Source organism: Lycorma delicatula, chromosome 6 (genome assembly GCF_047948215.1).
Source record: "Lycorma delicatula isolate Av1 chromosome 6, ASM4794821v1, whole genome shotgun sequence".
Lineage (NCBI taxonomy): Eukaryota > Metazoa > Arthropoda > Insecta > Hemiptera > Fulgoridae > Lycorma > Lycorma delicatula.
This window is the reverse complement of record NC_134460.1, coordinates 91,453,349-91,474,380: the sequence shown is the minus strand read 5'-3', so window position 1 is coordinate 91,474,380 and position 21,032 is coordinate 91,453,349. Positions and strand designations below refer to the sequence as shown.

Sequence of the window (21,032 nt, the reverse complement as noted above, 5' to 3'; positions counted from 1 at the left end):
ATTATTCCAGTTTTTTTTAAACATGTGTTTAGTGAAAAACTTCTTTTTAGAAATATAGACTTTATGGTTGCATAAGGTTTGGAGTGAACTTAATGATTTTTGCTTAGGAGTTTCTAAGAAGTTACCCTAATACAGACTAATTTAGATAACCCCTTAGATATTTATGGTGTGACTGATATCCATGGAATTTGACCATCGTTATAGATCATGTGATGATATAATAATAATCTTGTGAAACGCTGAACAACATTTACTATTGAGATCAGATAAAATGTTTGTTGTTTGGAGATTGGATTTTAGAAGGGAGTTTAATAAAAAGTGTTATTAATGAGATATTTTTTGTTTGTCATTATATTAAAAGCTATTTAATATTTATTTTTTTTTTTATTATAATGTATGTATTTTATGTGCCATAAAAAAAAAGGTTTTTGGTAATCTGACTCAAGTACAAGTCATTCTCAAAATAGGCTTAGTCATTGTCAAGTTAACAAGCATCTGACACCAGACTTACTGAGGAATATGAATAAACATATGAATTAAAGTAAATGCAGAAAATATAAAATAAATCTTAGATCTGAAAGCATTAATGAAAATTATTTGAGCGTATATTTATGTTGAGCAGAGATGCAAAAATTTTGAAATTTTTTGTAATTAGAATTAATTAAAAATGCATTGACAAAGTAACATTGTGTTTGTAGAAAAATTTTTAATATTTTGTTAAATTGGTGGGAAATCTGTCTATGGTTCAGTAATTTATTAAAAATTAATTAGTCTATTTCTCATAAGCCAATATATTGTATTGAGTTTAATGAAAACAGTTAAGTTGTCTGGTTTGATGGATTTTATTATCTTATAAGAATACATGAATTTTCTGTTTAGCAAAAATTACACATTCGTAAATATAAACCAAACGCAAGGATAAGTTAACATTTCTAATTTAATAATTATATCGATCTGTACAATTCATATTTGTGGGCATTTAACAATAATCTGACAGAACATTTTTGTCCTTTGAAATCTTGACCTGACTTTTTGAGGGAACCCCAAGATCTTCAATCTTCAGACTGGATTCGACATTGGCATAATAAATATTTAGTATGATAGCAAGTATTGCATCTTAATTTTTTTTTTTTTTACAAAAAGCAAAATAGTACAGTTTGATTTTGTTGCAAACAAAATCAATTTAACCATATCTTGAAAATTAAGCATACCAAAAAGTCCAGAAATTTTTAATTGTGGGTGACCGAAATACTATTATCATGTATTCTTTCTGAGAAGCCTAGTGCAAGAGTTTTACGTAGTCTAAGTTTAAAGTTACATGGGCACAATCTATCCAATGTATAATTTTTTGAACTGCTGTTACATAATTTTCACGTTCTTTTAAATAACTATCTTTGGACGTAGCTACAGTTATATCTTCTCAGAAGAGAATAATGAAGCTCAGGGTTGGAAAAATCAACTATGAGTAGTATCTATCTTCTACTTTAGATGTTGTTTTGCACACATTGCAGCAAAAAAAAAAATAAGACGGACAGTGTAAAGCCACAAGTTAATGTACCCCTTCTGTAAAGAAACAGTGCATTATATACAATACCTCTACTCAGTAGGGGAAGTTGAATGTATTATTATAGGACAATGTGGATAACATAAATTCTGTTAATTTTCAGTATGTACTATACACACAGTTTTTTTTTTAGTTGAACCTGAATGAATATCAGTCTCTTACGTGATAAATTTACTAAGTATTTACACATATAGATTAATTATTAGAATATAAATTATTGATTTAACAGTTAACTCAAAAATTAAAAAGGAAATATTGTTACATGAAGATGAGAGAGGTTAAATGCATTAAGTTGAATAACCAATTGAGAAATAAATTTAAAAATAAAAAATTTAAGACAGTTTACAAAAATTTTAAGTTGACAGAATTGTAATTTGTTTTTGATGCATGTCATTCACTGCATAAGCTTATTTTTTTAAAGAAAATTAAAACACTGATACCTGGAAATGAGAGATCTATCTTTTGTTAATCGAGTAACACCTTTACAGTTGCGCGCGTGTACACGCAACACAGATTTTTTTTTTACATTAAATTATATGTTTGTAGAAATGAAATGATCAAAACAATAATAAAAGTATAAGGCTGGCCATAAAATAAATTTATAAAAAAAAAAAATACCAAAATTGTAATCACATTTTGGTTTTTTGTTGTTGAGTGACTATGGCCCCATTTCCTTGTTTGATTTTTTGACCCTACGTTTACATATAAAACCCAAGCATCACCATCCTTAACAGCTTTATCCAAAAAGCAAAAAGCATCACCTTCATTATTAAGGATCATTCAAGAAAGGTCTAACTCTACCTGCGCTATGTCTCTGTTGTAAAAGATGTTTTGAATCCACTAGATACAAAAATTACAGTAACCTAACATTGCTATCATCACTTCATGAAGAACTTGAATAAAAATCTGTGGAAACAAATCAATAAGTTGTATAGCAGTGAATCATTAGTGATCTTGAAATGTTTTGCTAATATTAATAATCATTTCATCATTTATGACAGTTGGCAAGCCTCTTCTCTTTTCATTGTGAACATTGCTCTCACTGTTGTAACTAATTACACCATTATCTCATGGTATCATCCTTGTGTCATTCTCACCATAAAGCTTTGCAAAGTTGATGGATTTTATCCGTTTTACAATTTCTAGTGATCATGGATCTAATTACTGAAGATACTTTGCAGTTGGCAGGATTCTTGATTGTAGCACTCATTTTATACGTTTTTTTAGCGTTACAGACCTCTTTTATCACTGCTAGATGGTTAATGAGTCCACTGCACATTTGTGCAAGATGGTCTTACCTCACTCCACATATGGCAAATTGTAAATTACCTTCTCATATCTTAGAAAGAGAGATTTTTTCTCATTTCTTTATTATTAATCCTCATATCTTGAGTAATTTTTGTGATAGTAGAACTGTAGTTAAATCTAACAAAATAGCAAAAAGGTACGTATTTTGTGGTATGCTTTATTCCTTTTTGTGTATTAATGTAATTCTGCATTATTAGCATACCTACAGAAGAAAAACCATCAATATATTAGACAAGTTTTAACCTTAATACAAAGATAAAAAAAATTGTTGGTTTCCCTTTTTCAGATGTTATGACAAGAAGTTCAAAATTATCTAAAGAAATTATTTGTGAATAATGCCCAAATGCTTTCCAATTATTTTTTTTAATGTGTTAATTTTTTCAATAGAAAATAAAAAAGTTTTCAAAATAAGAAAATTAATTATTTTCTTAATATTAATAAATTTCTATATAACTAACACTGTAATGAATATTTATATTTTTGACAGCTGCTAGATCTTCCATTACGGTAGAAGATACGGAAGATCTTTACTCACTAATAGGAGTTTCACTTGTCTTGGGATTTGTTGTAATGTTGCTTATCGACCAGTGTTCTACTTCAAGGTCCAGAGGTAATTATCAGCCTCTCTCGGAGGCCTGCATGCAAAATTCAGGTAAGCATGTTTTTAACCCAAACATTGTAATCATAGTTTTGTTATTTAATATCTTTTTAATCTGATGGAATGATTTATTGGTGTTAATGGTTTGTGGAAGATTGTGAAAGGGTTTACATCACTTTTTTGGTGACTGTTTAAATTCTGTTGAACAGCATGATGAAATATAACACTTTTAGAACCTAATTAAACAGTTATTCCTTCAATGGAGTTATGGTGGTGCTGTTATTAACGGCAGCTGTTTTAAAAAATATTAGAAAACCTCTTGTATTATGTAATTAAATTTCATATTCTAATGTATTTATTTGTTAATTTATTTTTTTATTAAATTGATGAGAAAATTTCATATCATTCAAAAGTGTTGAGGTTTAAGTTTTATGTGCTACATATAAAATTGTATAATGGTGAATGTTTTTGTACTGTGTCTAAGGTAATTTGAAAAAGTTAATTGTTGTATGTAGTGACCTCTATGTGCTATTTATATGTATGGGTGAATATCGATTCATTTTATCTGATGTAGTATTTTGTGCAATATAGACTTTTCAGAGTAAGTTTGTCAAACCAACATATTAAATAACCAAACACAACATAGCTCGAATACATTATTTAGCTACATGCCTAAAAGGTTTTGTGACTATTAAAACAAGACACCAGTTGCAAAAATGTCACTATTAAATCCAATGAAGATGGATCTGTGTAATTAGCTCACAGAGTTCCTTTGAGATAACAAATAAATAAAAAGTTCTGTATAATTTTAATGTAGTTGTTTAATTTTTAAAATTGTTATTTCAAAATTTTGGTAAATCTTGTATCATGTTACTGTTGTATCTCATCCTTTAAACAAACTGATGATTGATGAAAAACAATAGCTTGAATAAGAAGTTTTGCATGAAAATATAGTCACAAAATCAAAGTTTAAGTAGACATTGTGCCTGCAAGAATTTATATGTATATAGTTCATAAAAAGGATGTGACTCAAACAATTAAGGACATTATTATATTTGATTGTAAGCATAGTTAGGAAGATTTGGTTAATCATAGTTGCACTGTATATAAAATATATTTATGTAATGTTCTGTTCAACCTTTTTTCTTAACATTTTTTTTATTATTCAAACAACAGAATGTGGTCAGAAGAAAATGATTTTGCTTTAGATTCATTATACATTGCCAGAGACATGTTTGCAGGTATGCAGTGTCATTTCATAAGATAAAATTATTCTGTAGCAGTACTTTTTCTGAATGATAAGCATTTATAAAGTTCAGCATCCTTGCTATCCAATTGGTAAATTAGCTGTTACTGATAGGACTTTTAAAAGTGCAAACGTGCAATTAGATTGTATTTTTAAATTAAAAGATTAGTAGATCTGAGTTTACTTGATGGATACTTTAAACATTAGGTTCTTTGTGTAATCTCTAGATAGGAAACTGTTCCCAAACAAGTACACAGGCCAAGCCACTTACCTTCCCCAAGCTCCACTAAAACAGTTATTCTACTGGTAACTGCTTTATAATAATTGTAGAAAGATCAGTTGTAGCAGCTGACTAATTCCCATTTTATTTTTTTGAGGATGAAAAGATTAAGAATAAAAGAAGAACAACAGGGTGGAGATTTTTCATCTGAATCCATTGCTTATTTTCTTACTTAACACCCTCCAATGTACAGGAATACCTCGGCATGTTTCAAAAGAGTAATTTCTTGAGAGGTTAAAGGTATTCTGGAACCTTCAGGTTCTATGAGTGTAGCTTTTTGTCTTACCCTTGACAAAAAGATCAAATTGTTATTACAGTGAACAAAATAAACAGAATATTATGAGGTAGCTTCAAAAAGTTCTAAGAATACATTTATTTTACAAAAACTTTGTACGTTAATGTTATATTTTACTTCTTTGAAAGTAGCACGAGTTTTCTCCCTATCTTTCAGCTGCTTATTCAGTAGCTGCATACTTTTGCTAATATTCATAAACGTTTTAGAAATATTCCTAGAACCCTTGCTTCAAAACGTGCTTTAACTGTTTCATTGGCGTTTTATGATGTTGATGTCATAAGCACATCAATTTTCTTTTATAGTCAGTTTGAAACAATGATATAGATGAAAGCAGCTGGTGTCAGTTGTGGATAGTACAATAGATACTCTGCAGAGGTGTGTTTGTTTTGCCTTAGCAAGATTCTTTTTTAACAACATGGATCTTTGTGCCAGGAACATTTTTGGAACAATGTGTCGCAAACCCATTAAATTTTCAGATTGTAATGGAGAATATTGTGGTGACTTCATATAGATATTCCAGCTTCTGATGCTGTTTCCTCAATAGATGTTTTCTTTTATCTCTTTGAACGAACTGCTTTTTCATCAATTTCATGTTTTGAAATTTCAATAGCCACCTGGTCTCAGCATCATCATCATCATCAACACTATCACTTACATGATCCTTATGAAAGTGTTTATGCCCGTCAGGTTTTAGTTTTTTTTTTTTTTTTGTTTGTCATCATATATCTTTTCAAGCTACATTAACATTTCTGATTTGTGAAAACTTGAAATTTTACATTGGTGCACTGTTCAGCATTTGTCATTTTGAACTATAGAGGTGTCACTTGCACATATTACAGATTTATTGCTTTTGATAGAGGAAAAACAACTTGATGTCACCCATATAAAAATACTGCCAATTTTTGAAAAGAATGTTTCTTGTTATGATTACTATTTCAGAAACTTCTGATACCAGAAAATTCTTAAAATTACCTCATTTAAGATACATTATTTTAGTATTATTGTTTGCCATCTGCAGTAATCAATAGTTCTATTGTGAATTAATAATTAGCTATAATTTAATCTATTTATTCTTTGTTTTATATTAAGGATTCATAGTAATTTAATTTTGGTAGGTTAGCAGTTCAGAAAACAATGACTAGTAATAAATTAAAATATTTCTTAATTTTGTTATACAGAACTTATTTTGATATGCTTAGTTTCACGGTTTTGAGTACAATCAGATGCAATTTTTTTTTTTTAATTTTCTTGTTTATATTATTTTATTTTGATTATTTATTTATTTATTCTTTGAATACAAATATATTCTATCGTTCAGTATCAGACAATATCTTTTTCTGTCGCCATGTTAACGCATCAGAACATTCTCTTGTTTATTCATTTAAAAAATGTATGAAATCTTTTATAGAGAAATTGAATAAAAGTAATTTAAACAATTTTTTTTATGGCTTAATTTCAGTAGGAACTGATGATTTTAGATTAAATAATTTACTAAAATAATCTATCCAAAAATAACTTACCAAATAATTTTCTTTAGTTAAAATCAGATGCACATTGAATGAATATATAAATATGAATGAATCTATAAATATTTCCTAAAATTCCGCAGAAATTATTTCTTTACGTGAGTAAATTTACTTAAGATTGCAAAATGTTCTAACATTTTGTTTTGAATAGAATTTTATAAGTTTCATTAGCTGTATTTATTTTATATTTCAGTTTGAAAAATTATTATTTTGTATATTAATATTATCAAATTTAAATACTATATTTGTAAGCTTTTTATCATTCTGTATTAAATTATTTTTGTTTCTAACCATTCTTCTTTTTGATACTATAACTTGAGTCTATTATACTGAAAAGAAGTGATGCTCATTTTGTCCTGAGGGCCAGAGATTTTGGGGTGTAGTAAAGTATACTAATCTGATTTTAAATGACATTTAATGTTTTTTTTTTGCCGACTGCATTTTTGGTCCAGATGTAGCAAACATCCACTGCTATTTAGTCTCTTTTGCTAAACCAAATGTACAGGTCTATTACCATTCTGCTTTAAAAAATGGAGACTTTACTCAAAACTGTTTTACTGGATCTTGTACATTCAATCAAGAACAAACAGATTCTTTTACTGATGAATGCTGATACTTATCTATTTCTTTTTTTAAGGAAAGAACTTTGAAAATTTAACTGTTTTAAACTGAAACTTTCTTGTATGGGTAAATTTTATGTACATTCTTTAAAATTTATTTTTTCTGTCTTCATGACCATTCAGAGAAATTTATTCCAGGGAAAATAACAGAGGAGATTCTCATATTATATTTTTAAATATATGGGGATATAAATGAGGAATTTAAATTAGAATTATCTGTTGTAAAAAAGTGTAATTTAAAAGTAAATTTTCATAAAAATAAACATTTAAAAATTTCCTTAAATATCTTTTTTTTATCCTTTAATATCTAATGTTCTTTTATTCCTTTAATGTCTTGCAGAATTAATAATGAAAACTGATTGGATTTGTTGTATCACTGTAAGTAGAAATTATAATTTTTTGAATAGTTTGTGTGTTTTGTTGTAAATAAATCTTTTAAATACTCTCGGTACATATAATACATTATGTAGATCATGTTAGGAATATGTAGCTAAGCTAATTGTTTGGGAAAAAAAGAAACTGTCCTAAAATTGCCTGGGTGGCTCTAGGAAATCCGTGGTAAAACGCTGATCAGAGCAACATTAAAAAATCTGATGTGGGCATCACATGAATTCCTTGTACTCCTATTAAATTACATATACGCATTTTTTTTAAATGAAAAGTACATAAAATTTTATTTTATTAATACCTTCTGATATTTTTTCTTTTTTTTTATTGTTATTAAATTATTATTTATCGTAAAAAATTTTTTACAATCAGAGGTTAATAATCAGTTAATTATAAATAAATATATTTAAATTAAAACAAAAGTAAAGTTAAAAGAAGGGGATAAAGTCTGATTAGAACCGGTGTGCCTTCCCCTTCTAAGATCCAAATATTTAATTAAAAAAATTTAATTTGGCTATAACTCTGGAACCAATGAAAATAAGTACCACTTCTGATATATCGTTGAAAAGCTCTCAATGAGGGCTTACTACTGCAGTTAAGAAAAAGTCCAAAATCCATTTTTTTTTATTTTGGGCTTTTTTGAACACTTTTGTCTCAGTTTGATTGCAATCAAAAAGGGAGGTGTACAGCTAGATGTTACAGTAGTCCTGAATTCAAAATTTCAACATTCTGTGGCTAATCGTTTTTGAGTTATGCAAGATACATACATATGTATGTATACACATATACGCACGTACGCACATACACAGACGTATACATATATATGTACACATATACATATATATGTGCACGTGTGCACATACACACACGTATACATATATTCATATGTACGTACAGATGTTATGCTACAGGCTGATTTTCCAGATATCCAACTATTCAGATTGCTTACATCTCCACTAAGCATTTTAAAAAATTCATATTGTATTTTTAAAAAAATACCCAAATAAAGCTTTACTTGAACAGGAAATATATTTTTATTGGTTTTTTAATTGATTTTCTTGTAATTCATATAGCATAAAACATATGTAAATTTAGGCATACATTAAACTAATTATAAAATTAATTTATGAAAACATTGATGGAAATGCGAGGGACGTTCAGTAATTAACGAGACAAATTGATGTAGAAAGAAAACTGTTCATTGAATGACAGTGAAACTTTTTGAGGGTCAAGTTGGCAATCTTAGGAATACATTTAATCAGCTGTTCTATCATAATTATTCTGAACATAACCTCTTTTGTTGATTTCATAATGTCAGCTTTGCTTGAAATGCGTGCATCAGAAGTGCAATGTTCAGTGGTAAGATTTTTGCTATCAGAAGGAAATTTACTCAAGAACATTGAAACAGTATGGTGAAAAGTGTTTAAACCGCAGTAACATATATAAGTGGATAGAACAGTTTAATTCAGGCAGAACAAGTGTGACTGATTTCCATCTCTCTGGAAGACCAGTTGAAGTTTTGACTACCACGGTGCAAAATTGCATAATTGATCTTATTCACGAAGACAGGCGAGTCAAAATTTCTCAATTTGCTAGTTTTTGTAATATCAGTGTTAGAACTGCACATTCAATCATTCATGACATGCTGAATTATTGTAAAGCGTGTTCAAGATGGGTTCTGAGACAGTTGACTCAACCTCATAAAGACACCTGGATTCATATTTGTTTTTCAAAGAACAGTTTGAAGCAAAAGGTAATGACTTTCAAGATTGTACAAAACTTGTGATGAAAAACGTGGATTTACCATTTTGAGCTCGAATCCAAATGGCAAAGTCTTGAGTGGAAAACTTCCAGATTCACCCACCAAAAAAAAAATCGAAACTCACATGTCAACCGATAAAGTGATGTTGATGGTCTTCTGTGATTTTCAAGGCCCAATTTTTAGTGACTATTTAGAAGAACAATGTACCATGAACAGTGAGTACTAATCTAACATGCTCCAACAGAAACTGAGACCTGCAATAAGGCAAAAATATTGGACACTATCAAAAGGTGGGATTCTCTTGCATGACACCGTGCACCCCCACATCGCTCAGAGAATTGGATAAACGCTATAGAAATTGGATTGGTAGGTGTTGCCACATCCGTGTTACAGTCCAGTCCTCGACCCATCCAATTTTCATTTGTTCAGTCTGCCCAAAGACTTTTTATGGCAAGAAGTTTGACAACAAAAAGCAGTCAAAAAAGTGGTACATAGATGGTTCAAACAGCAAGGTAAAGACTTCTATACTGTAGGAATCAGAAAGCTCACAGAACAGTGAAACAAGTGTCTAAATGTTGAAAAGTAGTGTAAGATTCATTGTAATTGAATAAATAGTTTTTTTCTCTATATTAATTTGTCTCGTTAATTATTGAACGTCCCCTGTACACTAATTGGTCAAGCATAAATTTTGATATAAAGATGTAATCACTTGCATTCTGGGCTATATGTGAAAAAGTTCATTAATTTTTACTGCTATGGATTGGTTATAGTGACAAAAATAATGCTTTTCTACACAAATTATTTAAAAGATTATGTGATCTTGTAGCTTGTAAATTAAAATCAACATTAAAGCTAGTTCAATTATAGATTTTTTAAACAAGAAAGACTGTTTTTAAAGATATGTTTTTGTAATTTGTAAGAAATTATATTTTCTATACACAGTAGGTTAATTCAATTTCTCTTCAGTACATTTTTTGTAATAAGCTTTAAATAATAATTTTTACAAAACAATAGGACGACAGTAAATTTTAATTTCTTTCAGGTAATTTTTGCAAATTCTGATTTTTTTATTGGCAAATTTTTACTGAAATCCATTTATTTTTTGTGTTTTTGTTATTGTGATATTCATTAAAAATTAGAATGATATATCCAGTTCGTATGATAAACCTTTGTTAATTTTTCAATTATACGAATTTCTGATCATTTGGATTCAGCCTTGAAATACATAATCAGTGTTCCACTGTAAATAATTTGAACTACTTAAATTTTAATCATTGTTCATTGAATTAGTGTTAAGAATGTTGTGGAAATTATAAATAAGTTAAAATTTTATTTTGATAACTTTAACAAAAACAATCGATGTCATTCATAGTAGGTCATTTTTCCAGATAAGTTTTATGCATTTGTAATTATTATTAAAAAATTATTGTAGGTAATTATTGCATAGTTCCCATACAATCCAGTTTAAAAAAATTAATTTGCTATTGTTTAAGAGATGATTAAATATAGATTGACAATAAATAATTTTCAGGAATTTGTTTGTTAAGATAATTAATTGTTTGTATACTTAATTGCAGTTTGTTTGTGTTTTGTTAGTTCTCATCTATGAATTACTTAGTGTAAGATATTGCAAATGATCCTTTACAAATCAGGATTAACAACTGCAACCATTTGGTGTGATATGTCAACGATTTTTTATCATGCCACTACAAAATGTACTTTCAAAGTTACATATATAGGATATCCAAAATTCAGCTTTGAAGTGGTTTGATAAAGCTAAGTTAAATTAGTGTAACTTTTAAAATGGTTGAAGTTTATAAACAAAAGTATTGTAGTAAGCTATACAAAGAATGGTTCAAAAGTAAGGGCTGATTGGTAACAAAATGAGAATATTTGAAAAAATGAAAAATTTATTTACATATTTACTTTTTTTTTACATATTCACCATTTCATTCCAAACACTTTTGATATTGAGAAACAAGCTAACTCAAACCTTAACTTAACCTCAACCTAACTTCAAACCTACTGTATAAAATTCTGTTGCCAGGGATTATAGCCACTTTTTCACTGAGATTTTTAACTCTAAAATTTTTTTCCTCAAATCGTTGAAATGCAAACCAGTTTTTGAGGTGTAGGAAGAGGAGATGGTAGTCACTGAGCGTGAGATCAGGACTGTATGGAATGATAAAAAATCTCCCTTCTGAATTTTCAAATTGTTTCTTTTGTGTATGCAGTCATTTTTGGACGTGCATTGTCATGAAGAACAACAATTCTGGATCTCAGCATTCCCCATCGTCTGTTTTGAATTGCATGATAGTTTAGAAAATGTTTCACAATATACTTGTGATGTGTAGGATGTTCCAGGTTGAAATCAATCAAAAGCACATCCTTTTGGTCCCAGAAGTGTTGCCATGATTTTCTTTCAAGACTGGGCTTGTTTGAATTTTTTCAGTTTAGGTGAACTGGAGTGACACCACTGTATGGATTGTTTCATTTAGCATTTACATATGAAATCCACATTTCATCACTTGGAGTTTATATATATATATATATATATATAATTTCTATACTTTAATAATTATGTTTCTTAAACTTTACTTTGTTTATTACGCCACAATAGAATTGCCCAATTATAGTTACTTGCTTGATCTAAAAAATTTATACATATTACTAAAACCAAGAAGTGATTACAGAATAATTGAGCTTGTATATTGTGTATATATGGTGCATGTTGGGAGAAGTCTAAAAGTTGTGCTTGCCAGTAGTAGTAATTTATTATTTGTACTTAAATGTATAATTGTTAAGTATTAGATTCTAATTTGGCAATACATATCCTAATTATCATGTTTCAAAGATAGCTAAATGGATGAACAATAGTGTGGATTTACAAATTCACAGATATGAAACTGAAAACCATATTTGTTTACATCTCAGTTAGCTAGAACTTAATTCTCATTTTTTCTTTTTGATTTGCCACTGGTATCCTAATATAAGTATGCCATTAATATGAAAAAACACATTTTTATCTTTATTTTCATTTTATTTTTTAACCATCATTTGGTTATTCATCGCTGAGTCTAGGATGAGTTCATTCTAATGCAAAACCTATAAATTTAGTAGGGAACATGAAATCTGAAGTTTGTAGTCAAGCAGCTAACATGTTGCATATCAATGATTTTACAAAAATTTCTCGTATCAGTGTTTACAAAACAGATAACTAAATCTCTTCATGATTCAGTCTCATTCATTTTACAATTTATATTAAAAGTAAATCTTATTTAACAAAGAAATTGTTATCCCAGATTGATGTTAAATATAATTTAAAAATAATTAGTTAATGGGCTGAAGAAGAAGGAATGAGAAATCTTCCTAAAAACTCCATAATAATTTTAGACAATGTAACTTATCACAGAACAGTGCAAGAGAAATTAGCCACATCCAATACAATAAATGCAGGTCTGGTTACTTAATTATTGCATTCCATTTTCATCTACTATGCTGAAACCTGAACTATATGAGATAATTAAAAGGAACTAAGAAAAATACAAGGTGTTTATGTTTGATGGACTTAAAAAGAAAAATGGATATAAAGTATTACAACTATCCCTATACTACCCAGATTTAAACCCTTATTAAATTGATTTGGCTGATGTAAAACAATACGTTAAAAGCCACAATATCACTTTTCACTTAAACAATGTTCAATGGATTGCCGAAAATAGATTTTCTAAAATGGATGCATTGTATTGGAAAACTTTTGTGAAAAAGTATAAAAAAATGAAGATGAATATATTAGATGGGAGCACATAATTGACAACACTACAGAATCTTTTTGAATTTCTTTTGAAGATGAAAGTGGTTATAAAAGTAACAAAATGGGGAATTCAAAATTTAGCAATCTGGATGATAATATTCAACTGCTTTAGTTTCTGAAGTGTTGTGATTATTTTTATTTTTGTAAAATTTATATATTATTTAAATTTGTGTAAAACGTGCAGTAGTTAGCGGTTTTTTTTTCTTTGAATAATTCACCTACTTTGGAACACATTAAATCATTTATTTTCAGTTGTGTCTTTTTTCTGTTTTTCTATTTGCCCAGTACCTCTTCTTTCTTCCATCTTTTTCCTTTGTTCATCAAAGTTCACCTCTATTCTTCTTGCATTTTGGTGCTTCTTGGAACCTTTTATTTTCATCTTTTAATATTCTCTTTAAAATTTCTCATTCTCTTATAATTCTTTAGTTATCTTCAGTTCTTTTAGGTCTTCTTGGACTTGTGAGGACCATTTGCATTTAGTTTTTTTACTTTCTGAAAATATCAAACATTTCTTTCAGTCTATTTTTATTCATTCTAAAAAAAAGAGGAGTAAAATGCAATTCATCTTTTTCTTATCATGTGACAGGTTTTCAATTCTGGTATAAAGTTTTTTATTTGGAATTAATTTTACCTGATTATTTCGAAATTTAGGACTTAAAATTTTTCTTATAGTTTTCTTTTCTTTTTTTCTCCATTTTCTAGTGGACCTTTGCTGCACAGTCTTAGGGTTTCTGCTACTATGATAATTCTTTCAGAAATTTTATTTTAGAGTATGTGTTAGTTAATGTTGCTTTGATTAAGTTTGCAGTTTTGTTATCTAAACCTGTATCTATTATTGTTGAAAAAAGTGATGTTCTATTACCGAATCGTATGCTTTTTGAAAATCGATAAAAGTTATAACATATGTTCTGTTTTATCATTTACAATATTCCATAATATTTTTGAGATTAAAGATTTGCTTTGTGCAAGATCTATTTTTCCTAAATCCACCCAGTTGTGGATCCAGTTGAGGTTCGATTAAGAACAGATTTAGATAGAATTTTGTATGTATCTTGCAGAAGTGAAATTCCCCTGAAGTTATTTGGGTTTCTTTGGGATCCTTTTTTATGAAGTGGGTGGATGAGTGCAGTCTTCCAATCTTCAGGAATTTTTTAATATTCCATATTTCACTGAAAATTTTGACTAGAGATTCTTTTGCATATATGTTCTGCATATTATATGTTTTGTATATTCTTTCACATTTCTGCTATATTTGAACTTTCTCCAGAAGCTTTATTATTCTTAAGTTCTTTAATTCATCCAAATTCAGAGGTGTGGGGTTTTCTGTGTTTGGTTGCTAATTTTGAAATTAAAAGTTTCTTTTGGTTTCTGACAATTTAATAAATTTTGGAAATATTTGGCTAAGATTTTACTGTTATCTGTGTTATGTGCTTTTTTACCATCCTCATCTTCCAACTGAAGACTTGGCGGATTATATTTAGTTAATTTTTGTTTAAATTATTGGTAGAAGTTGCAAGAATTATTTTTATTAAAATTTTTGTTTATTTTATTTAAAAGTTTTTTCTCATTATTTTTCTTGACTTGTTTTATCCTTTGGCCAACCTCTTTTTGGATCTTAAGGAAATTTACCTATTTTCCTCATTTTTGGTGGAGTTCCACTTTTACCAGGCTATTTGTCTTATACTTATAAGATCATTGTATTCTGATGTCCACCATGATCATTTTGTATCATTTTGCTTTTTAATATTTTCCCTCCTTTCATGACTTAACTCTTTGTTAATTTTTAAAATTCGTCTGCATTTTATAATAATTTCTCAGCATTCAATCCTTTTAGTTTTAAATATATTAGATTTCCTTTTTGTTTTGAGAATTACTTTAAATTCTATTTTCAAGAGGTAGTGATCTGAATCTAAATTAACACTTTTTATTTTAACATTTTGAATCTCTCTTTGTCAAACTCTTTTTATAGCTATGTGATCAAGGTTATGTTTTTCTAATTGGGGATTTAGCAGGAACCACGTTTTCTGTTTATGTGGCATTTCTTTAAAGTTGTGGATTTTAACATCAAATTATATAAATGGCTAATTTCTGTTACTCTTGGTCCATTCTTATTGATTCTTTTGTGCACAGAGTATTCTCCAACTACTTTCTTAAATCTCCCCTCCTTTCTGTCATTAAAAATCTCTCAAGAATTATTATGTTGTATTTATCTGGAATGTTATGCAAAATGCCATTTAATTTTTCCCAAAATAGTTAAATGTTTTCTTTGTTCGTACCATTTTCATTGTTAATAGGTGCATGTGTATTAACTGTTGTTTGCATTGTATTTGTGCTTTTAAATGTAAGTAGGGAAAGTCTTTTGTTACACGATTTGAAGTTTAGAATAAATGTGTCATGCTCTTCATTATTCTTGCACCTTTTTTACCTTTCTAAATTCTGAAACCTTCAGAATCAAAAACATTTTTATATGTAAAATGTGTTTCTTTTAAAGCTGTGATCATAATATTTTGAATTTTTAGAGTATCTGTTAGGTGTTTTAATTTTTCTGCTGTTAAAAGTGAATTTACATTTTAAAATTGAATTTACATTGAATAAAGTTTGGTCTTTTATTCTGAATTTTGTTTTTTAAAAGGTTTCCAAGTTGTTCCAATCCAACTTTGAGGTTGCAGAATCCCCCAGTGTGCACACATATGTGTGGTGGATTGGGGTACCACCATGAATAATATTGTTATTAACATCACACATATCCATAAATGATAATATTTTTTGGTAATTTCCAGAGAAATTACATAGGTACAACCAAGGTTGTAAGCCTTGGAGGCTAAACCCAATGGGAAAAAGACACTGACCAACTGCCACCTGACCCAGGAACAGATGCAGCTGAAATTTTTATTTCTGTGTTGGTCCGCGGGTGGTATTTTATTTCCCACCAACCCTGCATATCCACAGAGCCTTCCCCTATCTGTCACCTGGGGATGCGCCTAGTAGCAGTACAGATGACCCCCTACTAAGCTAGCAGCTGAGCGTTTTATTTTTCTAAAGATCTATAAAAAAATTTATCTAACTTCAGTTAATTACATTTTATTTAATTCATCATTGGATCAGCATAATATTATTTGAAAAACAAGAAAACCTTTTTCATACGGTATATAATTGTACATTATTAATTAAAGATTAGTTATTTATATAATTAAATAATAATAATATTAATTCTTAACATGATTAATATTAACATGAATGAAATAATTATGATGATAGTAAATATTAACAGTCCTAATTTTGTGTAGTGTATAAATGTACATATGGTTCCATAGTGAACCATTAGTTACACTAAATGGGTAATATAATGTCAGCTGGAGCAAGTTCAGATGACACTCGTAAGTAGTTATAGATGGTTCCTTCTAGCACAAACATTCTATACATCAAAGAAAAGGAAAAGGGAATTTCCCTTTCCCCTTTCCACTCTGGGAATGTTCACTCTGGGAACGGTACAACGCTACATTGAACGCAGCGTTGAACGCAACGATGCTGTATTGAACACAGCGTTGAACGCAGCGATGCTATATTGAACGCAGCGTTCAACACAGCAGTCGATTCCCCCCGATATTACGAATAAAATAATCTTTTGAATTTTATTTTATTTATACATAGAACAATGTATAAGAAGAAGAAACAATTGGTGGAAATTGATAGATTGAATAAAGATTTTAAACGTGAACACGCGGCTTTCATGTTGGGTTTAGCCGAAGAGGAAGCTTTATTTGCTAAACGTTTTAAACCGATAACAGATCCTATAAAAGAAATTAAAGAAAAAATAGATTAACCAAAACCACCTCCTCCACGTCCGACCGATGGAAAAATTGATATAGATAGAGTAGGACGCGAATTGGATGAGAGATTGTTGAGTAATTTAGAGCGACATCAACATAGAGTTTGGACAGAGTTTGTTGGAACAAGATTTAGAACTTTCAGATGATGAAGAACAACAAAAAGATGTAGCTTCTTCTACAATGTTATCTGAACAAACAACTTTAGCATGCGAACAAACTGAAACTGCGTATGAAGGGGCCGAGGAACCCGTTAAATTTACGAAATGCATAGATATTTTGCCAGACACTCCATCTACACAAATTTCTGAGACGCAAGAAACAATTTCAGAACCGTACATACAAATGTTGAAGACATGACCAAAAACATCAACGGATCACGTTTATGGTGTAAAATATGATAAAAACACAGATACGACTACATTACGCGATATTAAAATTGAATTTACCGGTGATAAAATCCATTTGGGGGAGATGATATATTCGGCCACACCGTGCGTCCTCGAGCTGTTGATTTATAAAAATCCAGATCTGACAAAAGTTCACACGGTAGATATGCAAACTTATGGTGACATGTTGAAGCGTACCGGCGCTCACTCGACCGAAGCCGGCACAGTAAAAACAAATAAATCTTCCAAATACAACGAAGTCATCAGAAAGCTGTTCCCTTCAAAAAGACCCGTCAGATCTATTTCCCCGTATAAAACACCATCGACATCGTTTAGCGGCACCGGGCTGTTGCATGCCCAATTTAATTATGACTCCGTCTATTTATATTGACACGATCCAAACGATCTGGTAGCTAGATTGCATACTCTTGTAGGCGAATATGACGCCGGAAACAAGGACGTTTCTAACGAAATGATATCTATAATTAAAGAATTGAAAAACGTTGAATTTCAGTAATAGATTATTTGTTTTTAATTTTTATTTTTTGCACTATAGAAATGTCACGATTAAGATTAGGCAATAAAGGACGTCGAACAGCGGCGGGAAAACGAGAGCCTTCCGGGGAAGGTTTTTCGTTGACTGGTGATGGAAATTGGTATAAATCACCATAGATTGTGTAACGTATCTGATCCTACCGATGACGCGGACGCGTTGAATCTGCGACAAGCCAAAAGTATGTTTGATTAATACACAATCAGAAAAATATTTGTGTAATGATAAATTCTATTAAATATCCATATGAAGATTTACGGGGGAATCAAGCTTTAATGTATACATTGTTTATTCATTTTCAAAAATCATATTATAAAAATATAGATTCGCCGTATACGTTTTCAGATTACAAATCCAAATATTCTTTATATGTGATTGATTGCTCGCGACAGAATGAATCAGTAAAGATGGGTGTGGCTGATTAAAAAATTAAAGTCGAAGTGGAAGAGAATTTTAAACCAAATACAGTAGCGTATTGTTTATTGATATACGATAATGTAATCGCGTATTCTCCGTAATCTTGCGTATCACTTGCTTTAAAGTGATAAAGCAAGAATTATAAGTGAACGGTTGCAGATATTTTTTTTTTATTTTTTACCATCAATAGATTATTGGTTTTGTATTATTTTACTTTCTAAATATAGACATTTCAGATGGAAGTGTTTAAAATTAAGAAATTGAATAATTTCGTTGATTTTCCTACCGAACAAAGCGCCGGTTTAGATTTAATTTCAACAATCTATACGATTTTAAAACCGGGCGAAATAAAAATAATCGTGACTGGCTTTGCTATATCGCTGCCTTTTTTTTCTCCTGTTTAGCCTCCGGTAACTACCGTTTAGATAATTCTTCAGAGGATGAATGAGGATGATATGTATGAGTGTAAATGAAGTGAAGTCTTGTACATTCTCAGTTCGACCATTCCTGAGATGTGTGGTTAATTGAAACCCAACCACCAAAGAACACCGGTATCCACGATCTAGTATTCAAATCCGTGTAAAAATAACTGGCTTTACAAGGACTTGAACGCTGGAACTCTCGACTTCCAAATCAGCTGATTTGGGAAGACGGGTTCACCACTAGACCAACCCGGTGGGCTGCTATATTGCTGCCTAAAAAGTATGAAGCGCAAATAAGACCTAGATCGGGTATGGCGATGAGCTACGGCATTACAGTTGTGAATTTACCGGGCACGGTCGATGCTGATTATCGCGGTGAAATTAAAGTAGGTCTTATTAATGTGGGCGATAAAGAATTTACGGTGCAGATGGGGATGAGAATCGCGCAATTGGTAATATCCAAATACAAACGCATATCGTGGACGGTAACCGAAACTGATGAGGGTTTAGGTTCGATATAGAACCGGTTTTCCCCCTGACTGGCCACAATGCGTGTTGAGGCGCCAGTATCCGGGTCGATCTATTTTTTTTTTTTTTTTTTGCGATAGTCGCTGTATACACATACACGCAAAAGATAGGGGACGACATCAAGAACAGACAGACCGTTGGAATCCCCATCATAACGCTCACAAAAGAGTGCGGGAAAAGGGAATTTCTCAGAGGGAAAAAAGAAATTCCCAGAGGGAAAAGGGGAACTTCCCATTCTTTAATGTATAGAATATTTGTGCTAGAAGAAACCATCTATAACTACTCTCTTAAGCTTCAAGATTCATTCCTTTATTATATGTAAACTATGTATTATGAGAGAGAAAAGGAATTTTTCAAGGGACTAAAAACATTTTACAATCTTATTAATTATCGTTTCATAAACAATGAATTTAACAAAATTGTTTCAGATTTTATATTTCTTTATCCCTACCATGAATTCAACATCTTTCTTTGTAGCTTACGAACTCTAAATTTAAAAAAAAATATATTTTCCAAGAAAAATGTTTCTTGAAATATTATATCCATTTAATCCATTATAAACTGGTCTCATCAGACATTAATCTTGGTGCAAAGAATATGAGTTTTTTTCCATTCATTCATGTAATCTACTTAATCATTCCATAAGAGGTTACAGTCAGTATTGTAAGTTATTTATGACTGTTCTATAATATTATAACCTATCTTTAAGTTAGCATTACTTCCTTGTATGTTTTTTTTTTTTTTTTTATTATTTTTATTGGATATAAAATTACACTGATTTAGATATTTAATCTCTGCATGTATGTTTCAGACATGTTAGAGATGTTATTGCTGAACGTGGACATTCAGAAGTAAATATCTTTGAATATCTAATCAATGTCTTTTGTGAAAATGTTTCTTTTTTATTATTAAATAAATGGAATTTAATCAAGAACAAGAGAAAATGGAAGGCTGTATGTTTAATATTAATTTTGATGCATTTTACATGCACGATAAATAATTTTTAATATTGTTCTTTTTTTTTAATCAGATGTTGAAGTGGCTAATGCAAATGGAGCCAGTAGTGCAAAATTTACTGCAACTATAGGACTTGTTGTTCATGCTGCTGTTGATGGAGTAGCATTAGGTGCTGCTGCCACTACAGCTCATACTGATGTTGAAATGATTGTTTTTGTTGCTATCATGTTACATAAGGTAATGAAATTATAGAACAGTTAAAGAGATCAAATAAGTGTAATTTTTTATTTACTGATAACAGGTTACAAAGTAATATACAGTATAGTGCCTGCAACCCACTGGGTTGGTCTAGTGGTGAATGCGTCTTCCCAAATCAGCTGATTTTAGTAGTAGTTTTAACTACTATTGAAATTCAGTGTGTAACTTGTAAATACAGGAAACTTTGATCTTATTAGTTTTTTGAAAAAAATTGTTTGAAGAGATAATGTGTTTTAAAATTGATTAAAAATTATAGAAATCATATTTATATATGTTTTTAT

The 21,032-nt window shown here is 29.9% G+C and overlaps 1 protein-coding gene across 3 annotated transcripts in view; it reads left to right on the top strand.

Annotated features, from left to right (window-relative positions):
• Positions 1–21,032, top strand: part of Zip102B (Zinc/iron regulated transporter-related protein 102B) — a 95,165-nt gene that overhangs the window by 28,872 nt on the left and 45,261 nt on the right. For 2 of the 3 annotated variants that reach the window (XR_012756653.1, XM_075368084.1), the window contains exons 3-4: positions 3,360–3,524; positions 20,567–20,730. Coding sequence is in view for 2 of the 3 variants with exons in the window: in XM_075368084.1 (XP_075224199.1) it covers positions 3,360–3,524; positions 20,567–20,730 (329 nt within the window). In the remaining variant the exon portion in view is untranslated. The remainder of the gene's footprint in view (positions 1–3,359; positions 3,525–20,566; positions 20,731–21,032) is intronic. The other variant, XM_075368085.1, reaches the window with a different exon arrangement.